The 17,693-nt window shown below is 39.9% G+C and overlaps 1 protein-coding gene across 2 annotated transcripts in view; it reads right to left on the bottom strand.

Annotated features, from left to right (window-relative positions):
• Positions 1 to 11,337: 11,337 nt before the first annotated feature.
• Positions 11,338 to 17,693, bottom strand: part of tbc1d16 (TBC1 domain family, member 16) — a 29,157-nt gene continuing 22,801 nt past the window's right edge. The window contains exons 11-14 of one of the 2 annotated variants that reach the window (XM_014988778.2): positions 16,325 to 16,504; positions 14,652 to 14,798; positions 13,476 to 13,763; positions 11,338 to 13,357 (exon numbers count right to left, since the gene is read on the bottom strand). In XM_014988778.2, coding sequence (XP_014844264.2) covers positions 13,482 to 13,763; positions 14,652 to 14,798; positions 16,325 to 16,504 — 609 coding nt within the window. In that variant the 3' untranslated portion in view covers positions 11,338 to 13,357; positions 13,476 to 13,481. Of the gene's footprint in view, positions 13,764 to 14,651; positions 14,799 to 16,324; positions 16,505 to 17,693 lie in introns of both variants that reach the window. The other variant, XM_014988777.2, reaches the window with a different exon arrangement.

Here is a 17,693-nt window from a genome sequence, read left to right on the forward strand (position 1 = left end):
TGTTGTCGCTAAAGGTAGCAGCAACGCGTCTTCTAGAAATATGATTTTTTTTTCTCAACAAATGCTCTTTAAATGTATAGCGCAGGGTGTTGCCCTAGGTGTGGGAAAACAAACAGCACCTTCTGATCTGACGTGCTCCTGTTTTCACTGTCTGGTATTTTAAAAACGGATAAAAATGTTGTGTCTCTGGTTTCATTTGTGGATTAATAGATACTGGAGATTTGTCATATACAGTTCCATGTAAAAACATTCAAGAGGTAATACTAATGCCATGCTCCAACCAGAAAAGTTACTGTATTCATTACTTTGTCCTTTGAGAGAAAAAAAAGGTCCAGATTAACAGGAGAATATGTGTTGTCAGTTTTAAAGCATTGCCATATATTCTCAGTTTGAGTTAGGGCTGGACTTTGATTGGACCATTCTAGCATCCACATTCTTTGATATAAACCAATGGTTCTGAATCCCTGTCATCAGAGAGCATCCTGCATGTTTTAGATGTTCCCCTGCTGTTACACAACAGGCTTGTGAGTTTTGCAGATCTTGATTGCATGCTGAAGAGGTGAAAAAGCGTTCAGCCCCACAGCATTATGCTGCCACCTCCATGTTTTACGATTTCAGGCCGCCTCACGCATGTGCTCTCTGTTTCCGCATATTTGCATTTCTGTTTCACCACATGAACATAGTCCACTACAGTCAGTCACATTTCTGTTTTTTTATGTGAGGCTTTAATTTTAGTACATTTTTTTATTTTTTCCCCCCCAGTAAATCAGTCTGTTGGGGTTCTTTTATGCACAAATGTGTATCCTGCAGTTTTTTATTTAAATTATCCTTCTCAGCAACTCATTTCTTTTAACCTAATCATGCTATTTTTGTTAATTTTTTAAATGTTTAAAATTTCCTGCATTGTAGAGTTTCATATCCTCATATAATTGTTCTGTTTTCATATATTTTTCCTTTGACTGAACATGAATATGCATGCTTTCATTTATTTTTACCTTGCTGCTGGGATACCCAAATTTCCCCACTGTGGGACAAAAAAAAAGAATGATTGTTTCTTATGTTTTGAGTTAAATTCTGTACGTCTCTTCCTTTATTTTCCTGCAAAGCAATTTAAATGATCTTGTGTGTGAGTGGTGGTGGTGAATAAACTTGTATTCAGCATCATTGATAGCCTATAGAAAAAGTCTAAATACATCAATCCTGCACTTCTTTTATGTAGATTGCATTAATAGAATCCACATTTCAGATTATCAAAAAGATTCCATTTAACTTATTCCTTTCTCTTTTTTCGCCCCTACAAAAATAGGACTATGTGCTCATAGCAACACGCCCCTCTTCCTCTCCCTTCTGCATGTCACACTTGCACGGTGTGTAAACTGGTCACAAAGTTAATGTGGCGCACACGACACCCTGCGATCCATCATAACGCCCGTGACACATCTTAGAGGCGTTCAAGAAAGTCCAACAACGCCTGAGCTCTGAAATAAGCAGAAAGTCGCGTCTTCACCCCTGCTTCTCCCTCCCCGCCCCACATAGCTATTTTGAGAAATGCCTCATTTTCATTTCAATCTTCTGTATGATGTGCTGCACAGCTGCCATAAGCTGACTCCTTCACCTAAATGACAGTAACAGTTGAATGGAGCGCAGACGAGGCAGACTTGAAAGAGCGTCTATTGTGATCGTGAGAGGCCAAGTCAATCTATTTGCATTCAACAGGAGGCGATGGGGGGTGGGGGGGGATCTATTTTTTGCCTTCTCGTGCTCGAACAGAAGGAAGAGAATGGGGGATAACCACAGCATTGATCAGTCCATGTCTTCTGTCACGCTTGATGAGTTTTACTCCAGGAGAGAAATAAGGCGCTTTAAGCACATGGCATGCTACGTGAGGAGGAGAATTTGTGCACGGAGGAGCTGCAGCACCGCAGCAGCAGCCTTTTTATAATTTCTATTGTGTGTTTTTTGCATGCAATAAAGGAGAATTGTTAAGAATGAATTAAAACACAGTGAGAGTTACAGCAAACCAGGAAGGCTGATTTAAAAAAAAAAACAAAAAAAACCCATTTTTTTCTGTGGTGTAAAATGTTGGAAAATCTGACCAATTTAGGAAGATTTACCATAAAAATCGTTAAATAGTCTAATGTAGTTTAAAATCTTTCATCTCTTTAACTGAACCCAATTGAATCCCATTTCTCAAGGTCCACCCTATATTATATCAGATGTTCATTTTGACTTATTTCACATTTGCTTTGGACCGGGTTTGAGGAAAACCAACAACAGCAGAACAAAAATTTTAAAAAAGTGTCCAGTCTTTTGCAGATTCTTAGTTTTTTTTGTTATTGTTGTTTTTTTTTTCAGTTACTTTGCATTTAGCTCCATCTGGCTCTGGCAAGACTTGAAAACCAGGTCCTTCTCCTCCCGTTTTACAAGTATGCAGCACATTCATCTTATCTACTGCATAAAATTCCAAAGGAAAAAAAAAGTACATTGAGGTTTGTGGTTGTAATGTGACAAGCTTTTCCAGGGCTTCTCAGAGTCAGACATGAGTCTGTATGACTCCGATTCCAAATAGACTACACCTTTTTTTGTTGTTACAGTATCTCTATTCATATTCTCCATTCCAGTCACACAGTCTGACTCACTTGTGTGTTTTATCTAAGGCTTCCACCTGCCTTGATGTGCTGGACTGAGAATCGGTAGAAAGGACAGCAACACAAACAAACGAGCATGAGAGCTGCAAAGCGTTACAGGAAGCTTCTATTTAGATCAGTACAGAACAAGTGGAAAATATCTGACTTATAAATTATTCTCATTAGCATGTACCAACCAGTCATTTACTATCAAGAGTGACTTCAAGATTGTGCATTACACAGACTTTTTTTTATTATTATTTGGGGGTTCAGCTAGGACTTCATATGGGCAGTTATTGTTAAAGTCTGTAACATCCTCTGGTGTATCCTCAGTTTATTGTTGGCGTTTCCTGTAGAAAAGCTATAACTGCAACTAACTCAGTCTTTTGTTTAATTAACTATAAACTTCAGTGTCGATAACAGTCTATTATAAATGTGGTGGCACTTTAAAGGTTTATAAGACAGCGTCTTATAAACTTTGACATGTCTAAGATTAGAGTTCTCGCATAAAGGCTGTTGTCCTCGTTGCTCTTCGCCCAGCTCTAAATGTCTATGGGATGAAAATTAGTCTCTGTTTTATTACAGTGAAGGTCAAGAATGTTACTAAGGCTACAACACAGCTGGGGATTAGCCTCCATGTCTGTGCAGGAAATTATGTGGTGTGCCGCCAAAACAATGTTATAAAAGGTTAAATTAATTATTTATTATTACTAGTGGGGAATTTATTAGGGAACGTTTTTCAGCCCCTAATAAATCGTATCTTCCCTGATTTAGAACAGTCTACATAATTCATGTTATTATGCGTTTCCAGTATGTTCGTGACATTTTAAAACACTATCGAATAGGCTTTGTTTCTGTGGTTAACTCTGTTGGTGGTGGACTTTTCACTGTCAGATTTTTTCCTTCTATTAAATTTTCCATTGATATGCTTGGATGCAGCACTCTAAATAACTGGCTCCTTTAGAAATGGAAACATTTTAAGGAGGGTTTAGCTTTTTAAATGCAGCACTCTGCATGGTGAAAACATTAGGGGGATAATTTACAGGAAATAAGAGGACTCCTAATAAAGTTACAACCAAGTTCCACTTCAAAATATCTAAACATTTACCTTAAAATGAAAGGTAGCGACTTTAAATTGCAGCAATAAACAAAAATATTAAAAAGCTGCTTGGTTGTCATGGTAAGAAGAAAATTCACATTATAACCTACAAACAATCGGGTTTCAAACAGGTTCTAAAATGAATGATTTCAATCTAAACCATACAAAACTACACAAGAAAGATCCTTCCTCGTCACTATTACACAAAAATTGCACCCAATTTCTACAATCAAAGTTACATCAGCACATAAATTGAAGCAAGCTGGGACAGGCTTCAGCCTTTTTTACATGTAAAACATTTTCTTAACAAGTACATAATGGACTAATATTCTAAACTTGTAGGTTTCATGAAAAGTTGCTTTGGACCAACATATAAAAGATGAAGAGTTGATCAGTCAGATTAAACTGGATTTGTTGTGCTCCAGAAAACAGATGCATTCAAGGGGGATTAGTAAGTTAGGAGAAGAATGCACACGTTTCTTGAATTTAAACTTTTGACAATGAGAGGTGAATAAGGGTTAGAGTTGAGAGCTAAAGGCATCAATAATGCTCCAAGACAGATTTATCAGCCGCTTGCCGACATATGACGATCTCTTTATCCTTGTTCAACACAGCAAACCAATGACAAACAGCATTCTGAACATATCACAGTGTCATGGTTTCAGGGTTAAAGAGTTCAGATTGTAATCTATCCTGCAGGATGAACTTGGTGTTCTCGTTAAGAATTTTGTGAGTAACAAAAAGCAAGGCCCGATCTGCTGAGATCAATTCATTCATGTTTACTGCTGGAGTACAAAACCAAACCATTACACTTTACTTTATATCTACCAGCTAAGAATAATGGTGATAAATATCAAAAAATGCACACTATTTTATTTAACAACATGCTTTTATCTTGGGATGAAATAACACACACTCTCTCTCGCTCCATTGGTTGTGGTTCTGATCCCCTGTTGGCCAGTCCACTCATATGAAATAAAACAGATTATGATGGTTGACCAAGCATAGAATAAATAAATAAAGCCTTCAAAAATATGTTCAATATGGTTATTTCTTTAAATCTAATACCATCAAATCCAATCCAGTCCAATCATAAGTAATTCTGACAGTCATATCGAACATCCAGTGAAAGGTTCTCTATCTAAGACGTCAGTGTCTTGTGTCCTGCATGTTTCAGATTTGTCCCTGTGCCAATAATTCTGTGTCAAATGCCTGAATTATGTACTTAACGTCTAAGTTCTGCAGAGACCTGATGTAGAGCCATTCATCTGAAATATCAGAAACACACCTAATACCTCTAGGAAGCTGCTCTTCGAGGGCAGGACTGGACACCCCCAGATCTAAGAAGATTAGCAGATTGAATCAAATCTTCACATCGATCTAATCTCCCTTCCTGAGAAAGCGCAGCGTCACAGTGGAGAGGAATGATTCCCAGTACAACAGGAAGAAACATCCTGGAGACCCAGGCTTTAAACACTAACATCAAGAATAAAACGCTTCTTAGTGTATCCGGATCCAGCGGCCTAACAGACTGCAAGTATTAACAACTACTTTTATCAAATGGAAAAGGTTTTAGGGAAAATGTGTGACCGATGTCTAAATCTGTCCAAATGTCTAAATGTAGACATATTTATATTTCTGTCTCTACAGTTCAGACCCAGAGCTGATTCCAGAAGATAATAGTCTGACTGTAACGTATTCTGTTTGGAAATATGAAACTATCAAACCAAATCTTTCATAAAGCCAAAACAACAGATTGTGTTATATCTAAGACATTTTAAAATTTTTCGTCTAACATCAAATTTTGTAATTCTTAAACAGTTTCAAGTGAACCTTGACTCTATGTCATTCCTTTCGAGCCTTTTTGAATATGTAAATCTCTTCCTGAAACGAGACACGTTCATCCGCTGACTTTAAAACAAAGGGGCTGTGATCGCTGCTGAGGATCTCCATTACGCTGGAATTTGCTTCAACAAACACAAAGATATTATTCTGTTTGTTCTTCAAGTGAAAAAGTCCAGCTCCGTTCAAAACAACCTCTAGATTTTTGCCATTAAATTAATTTCCTTCTTCTGTCTGTCTGTATGGCTGTTTTCGGCGTTGCATAAACCACAATGCAAACAGCCACACGTTACATCAGAAATGTAGATGTTTTTCAAAATGGGAGTTGCAGTAAGATCATGGGAATGCTCACTCTTTTAGAAAGGGATGCGCTCCGATTGCATTCAATCCAAAACTCAACTCAAGAATACTTCATTAACCCAAGAGGGAAATTAAATGTTAATAAAACGGCATATTCTGTGTAGCATTTCAGCTCACATCTACTTCCTCTGGTGTCAGACGCCCTGGTGAACCAGCCTACTGACAGTACCCCTGAAAGACCCATTAACACCTCCAGAGGGTTAAAGCCCAGCCCCCCCCCTTCATAAACAGCCCAGCCAGAGGTCCATCCTAATGGGGCTAAGCTCATTCCCAGCCTGGCCTGCTCCAGGTGTGGAAGCTGAGTGCAGTAATTGATAATTAGGGGGTAATAACCCAACATTCAGTGCTGGCCTTGTGACAGGGGACCAGCCAGGCCCCCACACTGTCACCCGGTTGGAGGAGGATGTGGAAACTGGAAAATTGAGGAGGAGGAGGAGGAGGAGGGGGCAGTAGCGCCACAATGAGAGTATTTATTTGATGGGTGAAAGAAAGAAGTGGTTGCTTCAGAGCGGCACTCGGAGAGGTTCCAGTGTGGTGTGTATGCAAAAGGACGATAGAGCAGAGCCAGAGTGTTTGAGTTGTACTGCAACACAAAGAGCCTCCACATGTGCTTTGCGTAGGTCACTGATAGTGTGTGAGTGTGATAGTGGAGGCAACAATGGAGAGGCTGTGGCACATATAGCCCCACAGGTTAGACATGTCGTTTGAAGCACATGCATATTTCACTGTTAGGCCACAGATGTTATCAATCAAAATGATGCAATGAAATTTTTCTAATCTAACGGAGCATGAAAATAACTGAACCGGCTTCGGCAGGGGCCGACAAACTGATGCAACGTCTGCTTTTAAGTGCTGCGGTTTGATAAAGCACATACAGCGCTAGAACATTGTCACATTTAATGTGCTTTTATGATGCAAATAACGCAATTATTGCGTAATTGTAAAGTAGAAAAAAATAGAAATAGCTATTAAAATCTTTCATGAGTAAAAGTCTGGCCTGTACAATCAGTACATTTACCCCCTTTTTACTCTAACACCTGACAGACGTCGCCTAAATTGGCAAAAAGAGTCAACCTGTGTGTAATTTAATCTTAAAATGAGAACAGATGTTTTCTAAAGACCACACACAGTTCTGACTGTGAAACACGGCGGGGACAGCGTCGTGCTGTGGGGACGCTTCTCTTCAGCAGGGATGGAGAATCCGGTTACAGCTGATGGGAAGATGGATGGGGCTAAATACTGGAGGAACACTGGAGGAAAACCTGATGGAAAAAGACTAGAAACTGGAGTTTAGCTACAATGGGTTGGTTTAGATCAAGGTGACCAAATCCAGTCGTACAAAGCTACTACCCAAAGGTTACAGGATGTTAGCTCTCAAGGAATACAGTGGGACACGACTGGTTTAGAACAAATCTTATTCATGTAAGGCTCAGTCAAAGTCTAGATCCAAGACCAATTAAGAATCTGTGGAAACTGTTAAAATCATATTAAAAATGTGTTCAGCCACCTTTACTGTCATACCACTAAGTAAAATGTAGTGCAATAAATTGCCTCTGGAAGCTACCTGAGTAACACAGTCAATATCAAAAGTTACAAACGTAACAAAATGGACTAAGAGGTGATATTTTTACATTCAGTTTTTTCAAACAGAAATGCATTATCCCAATGGATGGCCATTATTCCAATGCTAATGGATGGTAATTAAAGGCAGGTTGGCTCACAGCAACAGAAAGCAGCAGGGTTACTAAACAAAAGAATAATCATGTCTCGACAGGACTTCCCCTAAAGACACCGGAGATCCCTGGTTATTGAAAAAAAAAAAACTTCCATCTGATTTTCATTTGAAACTCATTTTGTTTACGGCCAACATTGGTCATCAAAGGTGTAAAAGAGGAAGACTGAGGGAATATAAAAAAACAAAACACTTCTCTGCTTAGTCACAGAAAAAAGTCATTAGTGTTTGAAGTTTCCAGAGAAAAACATTTTAAATGGTTGTTTTTTTTCCTGAAACGACAAAGTGACTGAACAAAAACACGCGCACCAGCGGAGTCACTCCCCACAGACACCTGTCAACCCAAATACCTGCTCGCATTTTTGAGAAACCAGCCAGTTGATAATAAGGCCTGATAGCATCTCCACAGCTGTCTGCGACAGGCGGTTGGCTGCTGTGATGCGCCTGAGCCATCCCACACAGACTGTCAAAGAGCCACAGCAAACAGCAGTGCTGATAAGACTGAAGGGTTAAACTCTGGGAAACGCACCGTCCGACTCCTGCTACTGCTGTTTTTTTTTTCCCCTCGTGTTAGGCCTCCCAGCTCGTTGCTCGTCATATAGCTGGAATGCAAATCCCATGCGAGGCAGAGTTCACGCCTCATCTTTTCCGTCTTTCCAGAGATAAAGGACAGGAAACCAGAAGCCATTTTCATGTCGAAGCGAGCGGTTGCGTAGAGGAGTGAATGACCGCAGCGAAGGTGCAAGAAATAATGTCAAAGTTTTAGGGTTAATTGAAAACCAACATTTGTTTGCCACTAGAGACATCTTAAAAAGATAAATGTGTCTGTTATGTGAAGGCAGCAGGCCCCTCACCAGAGTATTTTAGGGTAGAAAGTAAATTAGTTTTTTCTCCTCCTTTGCCTGAGGCATTTTAAATCTTAGTAACATCTAGTTGGAAACAATTTCAGGAAGTTGGCAACTCTTCTTTTCCAGTCAGGTAAAACTGGTTTCGCAGACAAGGAAACAAACACAAAACAACATGTATTCATAAGAAACGACTAAATTACAGTTACTACGCTTAATATGTATGTATGTATGTAATGAATAATCATTACATTAAAACTATTAAAACTAGGCAAGCCTTTGAGAGAAAAACCCTCCTCTTTTGATTGTCAAACCTATTTAAAGGCTGACTAAATAACCTAGTTTGGTTATAAATTATGGACCAACCCAGATGTAGGTTGATTAAAAACTTTCAGTCCAAAAATGAGGTAAAGCAGATCTTGCAGAGATCTTTGGCATTCAAAGTAAATACAAGAATATATTGTAAACATGCATTTATATTTCTGTTTTTTTTTTTTACAAAAGTTTCAAAAACACAGTGTTTATAACTAACAAAGCTCGATTTTAAGCAAATGGAAGAGACATTTCGTTTCTCGTCGTCAATGTGAGCCTAAGCATTTAATCAAACTCAAAAAAGAATAACTTCCGGAGAGGAACGTTTGTTTTGGAAAAGTTCCGCCAGAATCCAGAGCTGCAACCTCAACTTAATTAGAAACAACGACCATAAATTGTTTGAGAACATCCAGGAATCAGTGAAAGGGAAACGCGTTTTATTATGTCCGAATATTCTTTAGCAGTATTCAGATTTATTAGCACACTAAAGGATTCTGCGTCAAACAATAGCACATATGCAAAATGTGAACGGCATAATTAAAAACTGAAAAATGGATAAAGAATATTTGGTATCGCAAGTCAGCCCCTTCGAGCTTTTCTTTTGATCAAGAAGCGGTTTGCTGCTGCAAGCAGCCGCTATCGAATTATTTGTCTTCAGAATCTTCGAAAAAGAAAACCCTTCAAGCAAGGACGAATTTTTTCCTCTCACTCAAACAGCTTTCATTGCAGTCTGAATTCCTTACTAGTCAAGTTTACAATAATAATCCATCTTTCACTCTCAAGTGTTCCTTTGTACCACTGATGAGGCATTTCAGATTGTTTTTTTTTTATTATTTATTTAGTCTTTGTCGCTGTGAAGTATGACCTGTTTCCCAACCTTTTATTGAACAAAAAAATAAGTTTGGCCTCATTCAAATAAAAATGAATGCTCAAACATTGGCCAGGCTTTTTTGTTATTAGTATTTTATTTGAAAAACAGTTTGACAAAAGCTTGAAATTGTTTAGGGCTGTTGTAAACGAATATTTTAGTAATCGAGTAATCTATCGATTATTCTTACGATTAATCAAGTAATCGGATAAAAAAAATTATAAAATTAAATATTGGTAAATCTGGCATAATACCGGTCGGTGTTACTATCAGTCCAATTTTTCATATTTGAGCATCCCTAACAGTTGCTTTTTTGTAGTTTAGAAAACTAACCTGTAACAATAATAGCTCACTTTCTAAGTTAACCAGAAGAAAAGTTATAGAAAAATCTGAAATTATATTGAATTTAATAACAAAGAGGAAGGCTCACAAATATGCTTATAAAAAATGTCTACAATCCAGCTTTTAGTTTATGTATTCATCTTCAGTGAGTTTAATAGATTAATTAAACTCACCTTGCCACCTAACCTGTCACGCTTTGGGTTTGAAAATACGGGAAATGCCGTCTGGAGTGGGAGGAGAGGGCGAATGAACGAACGTAAGATGGGGTGGAGGGGAGGAAATAGACCAGCGGACTGACGAACCGTTAGACCGGGGGACGAACACGGGGGGAAGCAATACGGGATATTTACGACACCTTCACTGGTCACACTCAGAAACTCATCTACTAGCCATGTACGATGCGCTCCGCCACCCGTTTCTTCAGACCGGGACATGAAATTTATTGTGCGGTTCTTCGGTAAAGCTACATTTACACGGTAAGCATCAGCTACTCAGCCGCCCGCCCTGTTCAGTCTATCCGCTCACCTCAGCGCTCTTCCCGCCGTTCGCTTTCAACCAGCAGCCCCGGAGGAGAAATGCTGCCGTACTCCAGGCATTCCCCAGTCATTTTAAGGATGCTTATTAGTTCCCCAAAAACGATAAAAAGTCGGGCATTATCATCAATCAATAAAATCCCCACGGGCCAATCCTGAAGATTGGACTTTATGCCGCTGAGACTTAACTTTTGTCAACAACTCAGAGGCGGAAGTGAGAGCTCCGCGCAACGCAAATTAAGTCCCGGCCGGAACACGGTGCGCTAACTAATAAAACATAAATTAACGAAGCTTCGAGGCAGGTAAATTTTCCTCGAGAAATTTTAGTAATCGAGGTACTCGAATCATTCGAGGAATCGTTTCAGCCCTAAAATTGTTTTATAATTTTTTTGTGAGAGTTCTAAATATCTCTAAGGAATTAATCCTGACAGTTTATTCTTTGATATAGTAATTTCAGATCAGTCAACAAAGCATGGTAAACTATTAATGGTGCCACCACTAAAAAAACGGATAAAAACATAAAGTCATCTCGTACTGCAGCAGCATAACCTCACACCATACAACTGAGAAAAAAATGTATCACGAATTTGATTAGATCGGAAAAATGTGGAAAAGTATCGATATGTTTAACTGCTAATACTATGTGCATCCTTCCTTACTTGAATAGAAAGACAACAGAAAAAAACAATTTTGAAGAGTGGCTCATTAAATTATAATTGTGACGTTCCTCCTCAAAAAAGAAAAACCCAGCGTTGAGTCACAAAAGCACAAATGCAGTTTGTTGATGATGTTTTTATTAACACCAGTAATAAGAATAGCCTTTAACTCTCTCGTGAGGTGTGCAGTAATACGTCAACATAATATAGAAAAGAAAAACAGCAACGTTTTACATTCATGACCACAATTCATAATAACAACCCCTTTCCAAAAGAGGCAAGTCAGCAATAACAACTGTGGATTGGTGGCTTTTGTGTAAACAACGTGGTTTAAATGTTAATAAATCCGTGAGGTCACCCTCTGAACATCGCCCATCATCACCTTCACGACAGCCTCCATGCCATTTAAAGCACTTCATGATAGCTAATGGGAGGAAGAAGAAGAAGAAGAACAAGAACAAGAAGAAGAAGAGGAACAAGAAGAACAAGAAGCAGAAGAAGAAGAAGAAGCAGGTACAATTTATCTGCAAAGCTGCTGGAAGGCTGATTAAAGGAATCTGTGGTACATTATAGCAGCGTTTTGCAGATGTTACAATCCTGCGGGTGTCACTCAAAGGCTCCTCGAGGGGAAATCTTCTTCACACCTGAGGCAACGTTAATTTATAGTTTCTCCCTGGATGAAGCCGAAACGACAGGCTCGTTGCTCCACTTTCCTCGACGCGTTTTCGGAAAACGGTCGCAACATTAACTTCAGTGTACAGTCGCACGCGTCTGCGTGATTTTTGTTGTGTTGATGTGAAAAGCTACATTCACGTGGACTCGTTAGACTCGTGTGCCTTTTCGTGTACTTAGTGTAAAGATGGGGGGGGGCTGGGAAGCTACGGAAAACAGCTCAAAACACCAAGGATGAAAATCCAAGCAGAATAGAAAAAGTGATCCGAAAACAACCTGATCTGCAGCGCTTTGCAAAGAATATTCACACCTCCTGCAACTTGAGGGCATTTTGTTACACCATCCAAAAACTTCGGTGTATTTTATTGGAATTTCACTAAGATAACGTAATGCATAATTATGTAGTGGAAGGAAAATGATTGACTAATGTTTGCAGTTGGCTGGGTTGGTATGTACAAACCCAACCTGAATGACTTGCAAATACATTCCGCAAAGACAAATGGGCAAAAATTCCAGGGTCAGGAGTGGATAACCAGTCAAAGCTTTAGGTTCCGCAAAACTAAAACAATGTCTACATAAATAGACACCGCTTTGTTTTGACATAACCCAAAATATACCAATAAAACACACTCAAGTTTGTTGTTGCAACTTGACAGTATGTGAAACATTTCAATAGGCAGGAATTCTTCTGTAAAGCACCGTATCTTTGGTGAAACTGCTACTAAATAAATTCAGTATTTTACTCACAGATACTTTACAATTAATGGTGCTTATGTGCAAATGTTGATGCTCTTTCTGTTCAAGAAAGAGAACGTATAGGATGGGAAGATAAGAGGAGCCGTGTGGTGATGCTAGTGTTTGTCACATAAACACACTCGCCTCTGTTTGGGATTTTTTTTCACCCCCCCCCTCACAACAAATATGTTGTGACCTCTATATGTAAAGAATTGCTCATGCAAAGATAATATTGCTAAATATTTAGAACAAAAACATTCTTCTTTTGTTTTTTTTTTTTTCGTAAAACAAAAACTAAAGACAAATGTTTTTTCCACTACTTCTTTAACACAAAGAGTTTGGATTCGACGTCGAAAAGACGCTCAGACTTTAAATACGCACATTATATTTGACATCCACACAATTATGCCATTGTGAGAACCCAAAAACATTTTTTAAGAGTCCAAGTTCAAGTTCTGTGAAAGACGCCCCCAGTTCGCTTTTTGACCCGTCGGAGTCGGAGAGCGTGTCGGTTGCGCGATGACCCCGCGGTGACCTCCCCGGTGCCCACGTATCCTGTGGAAGAATGCCAAACCAGCAGCAGACTTGAACCTGAAGTGGCTCCAGATCGACACGGCGCCTGGTGATTGTCTGTTCTGCTCCGAGGAGAAAGCAGCCTCTTGACCTCCGATCCGTCTGACTGCAAGCTGCCCTCGTTGCAGATTCGTGCGATGCTGAACGTCGACAGCAACGCCCTGGTAAGGCAGTGTTCAACAATGCACCAAATGAAAAATTCAAGTACAAAAAAAAAAAAGGAAAAAAAATCTTGTTGTAGATAGTGAAACGAATAGTAAAGTAATAGCAGAAGCTAACCCCCTCTCAGGACTGCTTCCGGAAGGTGAAAATGTCCCGTTTTTTGGAGCCTCTCTTGCCGTCCGGCGTGGGTGTGTGGTTTGGAGAGGACGACAGCGAGGGGGAGGAGGGCTGTGGGGTGGAGGTGCCTCCATAGGGGCAGCTCAGGGAGTCTGGGTGCTCGCCTGAACACTCCACCGTGGGGATGTAGCGGCTGTCCCACATCCCCGGGCCGCACAGCTTGCAGAGGTCATGCAGGCTGCAGGGGATCCTGGGAAGGAGGCGGAACTGGTAGAGGAGGCTGCGGGCCTGGAAGAGAGGGGCGAGCGCGATGAGGGGAAGCAAGCTCAAGGAGAGGCACTTTGGCCCGTCAGAGAAGGCAAACATTGCGGATGCATGCATTGAAATAAATCAATGCTCCCGTTATCTCTTGGCTACAAGATAACAAAAGAATGTCAAGGTCAGTCTCATGGAGGTTTTTTTTTTTTCTTTTTCTGTCTTTTCTTCTGGCTGTATCTCAAAAGCTCGCATGCCCGCTGCTGGGTTATCATATGCACAATTCTCAAGCATCAACAAAACGCGTTACGACAGCTGCATGCAAACAGAAATGTGCAGCACAAACAGCATCCATAAAGATGAGGCAGCAGGAACAGCGACTGCAGCGAGCGGTCAGATCATTAATCCTCTGCATCCTATTCTGACTCTGCTGCAGCACCAGGCAGGACTCTTCAGTGCAGACTAAAGTGAATTTAAATTACATCAGGAGGAAACGTTGCAGACAGATAGATGTCTGATCATGTTTATTGACTTTTACGAAGGGATGTGGATCGAATCAACCCTTGACGGGTTGATTCTGGAAAGAAGGATGGCTGAACTGAATTTTTTTTTGCAATTATTTTCAATACTTGTATTTATGTTTTGATGCTATGTTAAAATAAATACTAAAAGGATGAAGAATCTGGACTGTGAGGAATGATCAGATTTCTTTGATTAAAAAAATTATATATATACATATATATATATACAAAAAGTAAGTTTGATCCTCCACTTTTAAAAACGCCAACTTACAAATGGATGAAACTTTTTTTTTTTTAAAACTGAATAGAAAGTCAAGTGTGGAAACTTGCAGTTTGCCAATCAGCTGGTGAAAGAAACAAGGAGGGACAAAGCATGCCGACACAGAAGCAGCAGCGTTACCTTGCGCAGCACCAGCTCTCCGTTCATGTGCATGGAGAGGTTGCTGAAGTGCAGCAGCATTTGGTCGGTGGCGAGCTGCTGCTCCGTCACGTCCTCCCCATACAGGACAATGATGGCCACGCACAGGAAGAGGTGGAAGTAGTCCGTCTACAAAGACGGAGAGTGGGGTCAAAGGGAGAAGATGAATGGAGCAGGATGTGCAGGCTTAGCGCCCGACGTCCTGTCAGACCGATTCAGCACAGTTCTTGTGGTTCCTAACACTACCAACGGGCTTTAATGGAATAAAATAAAGACTTGATAAATGTCAGTGACTGAAGTTTAGAGATTTTTACCTTCTGATTGGGCAGATTTGATTTTTTAACTAGTATCATGTAGCAGATCTGAGAATGGGACATTTTCGCCCTGCCTCAAAGAGGATCAATAGTTGATAAGAAATTTTTAAAGGAAACTGCAAGGTCAGTTAAATCTGCCACTGATTTCTTTTCTACATGCACCTTAATATTAATATGCTTTAAAACATTTATTGATGACCGATTTTAACCCAGACAAGCCTGATTAAATCTGCACACATTTATTTTGGGAGCAGAGTTACGTTGCAGGCTTGCGGGGAACGTTGAATGTCTGAGAACATTTTGGATTGTTGCCTCGCTGCATGATGGAACTTGTAGTTTTACTTAACAGTAACATCTAAATCCTAAAGGAAAACTACAAATCCCAGATTTTTAAGCCAATACAGGGAGAAAAGCACAAAAAACCACAACAATATAAAGGCTAAACAAAATATAATCTAAGACCAAGTGTAGAAAATGACTTTATTTTATTGGTACAGATATTTGTGTGTATTTTATCAGTTTCTCAGTTTGCGTCTTGCTCCTTTAAGCCCAACCCGATGACAGTTTGCTCTGCAAACTTTAATTCACACGAGAACAGTAGAAAACAATCCGCTGCCACCCAGTGCGACATGAAACGTCCTCTTCACAGAAAAATCTGATATCAATCAGAAATTCTTACTTAAAGCTCAACTGCTGCATGACTTTTAACTGTCTAACCCGAGGTTTCTCACACACACACACACACACACACACACACACACACACACATTATCTGCTCTATCGCCACCTGGAGCAGCAGATACGAACATCTCGCAGGGTGTTTGAACAGATGGCGTGAAGCAAAGACATTTGACTCGGCCTCAGTGAGTGGGAGTGCTAAACACAAGGAACGCATCGTGGCTACAAGTTTCCAGCGCTTCAAAAGACGTGGAACTACACCGAGCAAATTACACCAACAGCAGTCACCCTTAAGTTAAATTACATCTAAAGAATGAATATGGTTGCATAGTAGGCGGTAGAAATGTGAAATATGCAAAGTCTTAAATCCAACCGGTTTTTAACAATGGAATTACATTTCTTTAAATATCAATAGACCATTTTTACATTCACTCAACAGGATTACAAAGTCAGGCTTTTGAAAGAACTTGTCCTACTTTTTCCTTGCAGACTATAGCTCTGTTTCATTCCTGCACACTTCCTGGAAAAATCTACACACTCTAAAGTGGCAAAAAAAAGAAATGAATAATTACCACTACATTCCTCTGTATCGCTTACCAGCGTATGCAAACCTCATCTTTCTACTTTGTGCATGCGGAGGATCAGTTTGGACTTTGTCCTGACCTGGTAGTGCGCCCAGCAGGCCTCCCACATGCGCAGCGCCTCTGTGTCGGGGAACTCTCTCTTGAAGCAGAGCAGGATCCAGCGGTGGCAGAAGAGCAGCTGCAGGCCATCCTCTCCGAGCCGGGTCAGGTGCTGGTGGAACCGCGGCAGCATGAGGCGCAGCAGCTCCCGCAGGTACATCTGCAGATCGACAAGTTATTTTCCTCCGTTCTGCACCGGAACCGGCCGAGTTGATGGTCGGAAACAGCTTGTCGAACAGCTTAATATGTCTGCACATGAGCGTTAAATGACTTTCTTGGGACTTTTGATAAAAATCATTTATCGTCATGTACTTTTCAGTGATTATTTAAGCTTGTGCTGACACCCAAGATAAAATTGGCACGGATTTGTGTCAAAAGTGTCACATTTGCACATCAGCTTCAAATTTATTAAAGCAATGACCCGATCAGGTAATCACTACAAAACTGCAGAACATTTTACATTTCCACATTACAACTTTGACACATGCTAGGTGAAATATACAAACATTGCAAATAAGTCAATTAAACGAGACAAAATTGCTTATTTTAGCTGTTTTTGTTAAACTGTTATCCGTCCCAAACTCTAACTTTGGGCCAAAGCTTCAAATTTTAGAAAAACACTGAAAACCTCATTGTAGACTTTAAAGGTTAAAGGGCTACTATAAACATGTGAATCATTTACTATTTACCACATTGAGGGTTCTTTAAAAAAAACACACTTAAAGGCTAAAGTACAAAGTCTATCGTGGAGAGGAGGTGGGCTTGATGGTCCGAAAAGCATGTTAAATGTTTAGTGTTTTCATTCCCTTTTAGCTTTTCACATTTTTAGCTTTTCAGACACATTTCAGATCTGTGGTACAGCAACTCTAGGGGTCTAGAGTGTGAGACCCCTGTGTTAGTGGCTGCTAAAAACAGAAAACTGTGGCTGAGGTTCACCTTCCAGCAAATAAATGAAAGAAATCTTGAAATTGCTGCTAACAGATTAAGTCAGTCTAATCTGACTGACCTTGAACTGTTCTTCGAAGAAAAATGGGAAAAAAAATGTTGGTATCAAAATGTGTAAATCAGTTAAAGACAAGAAGACATGCAGCAGGAATTGCAGTGAAAGGTGGCAACACTGCACAGCACACTTTCATTTTTATCTTTTTATAGAATCCCCCCCTGAAACACATCAACGTTCACATCAAAAAACCATCAACGGGTTTGAATAGTTTTGAATGGCAGTGATTATAGGCCTGTCACCATAACAAATTTTGCTGGACGATCAATTATCCCAGAACTTATCGCGATAAACAACAATAATGTTGTTTTGAGACCATTTTACATAACAGCAATAATGCCATAATAAC

Source organism: Poecilia mexicana, unplaced genomic scaffold (assembly GCF_051168715.1).
Source record: "Poecilia mexicana isolate PSO_F unplaced genomic scaffold, ASM5116871v1 scaffold_8, whole genome shotgun sequence".
Lineage (NCBI taxonomy): Eukaryota > Metazoa > Chordata > Actinopteri > Cyprinodontiformes > Poeciliidae > Poecilia > Poecilia mexicana.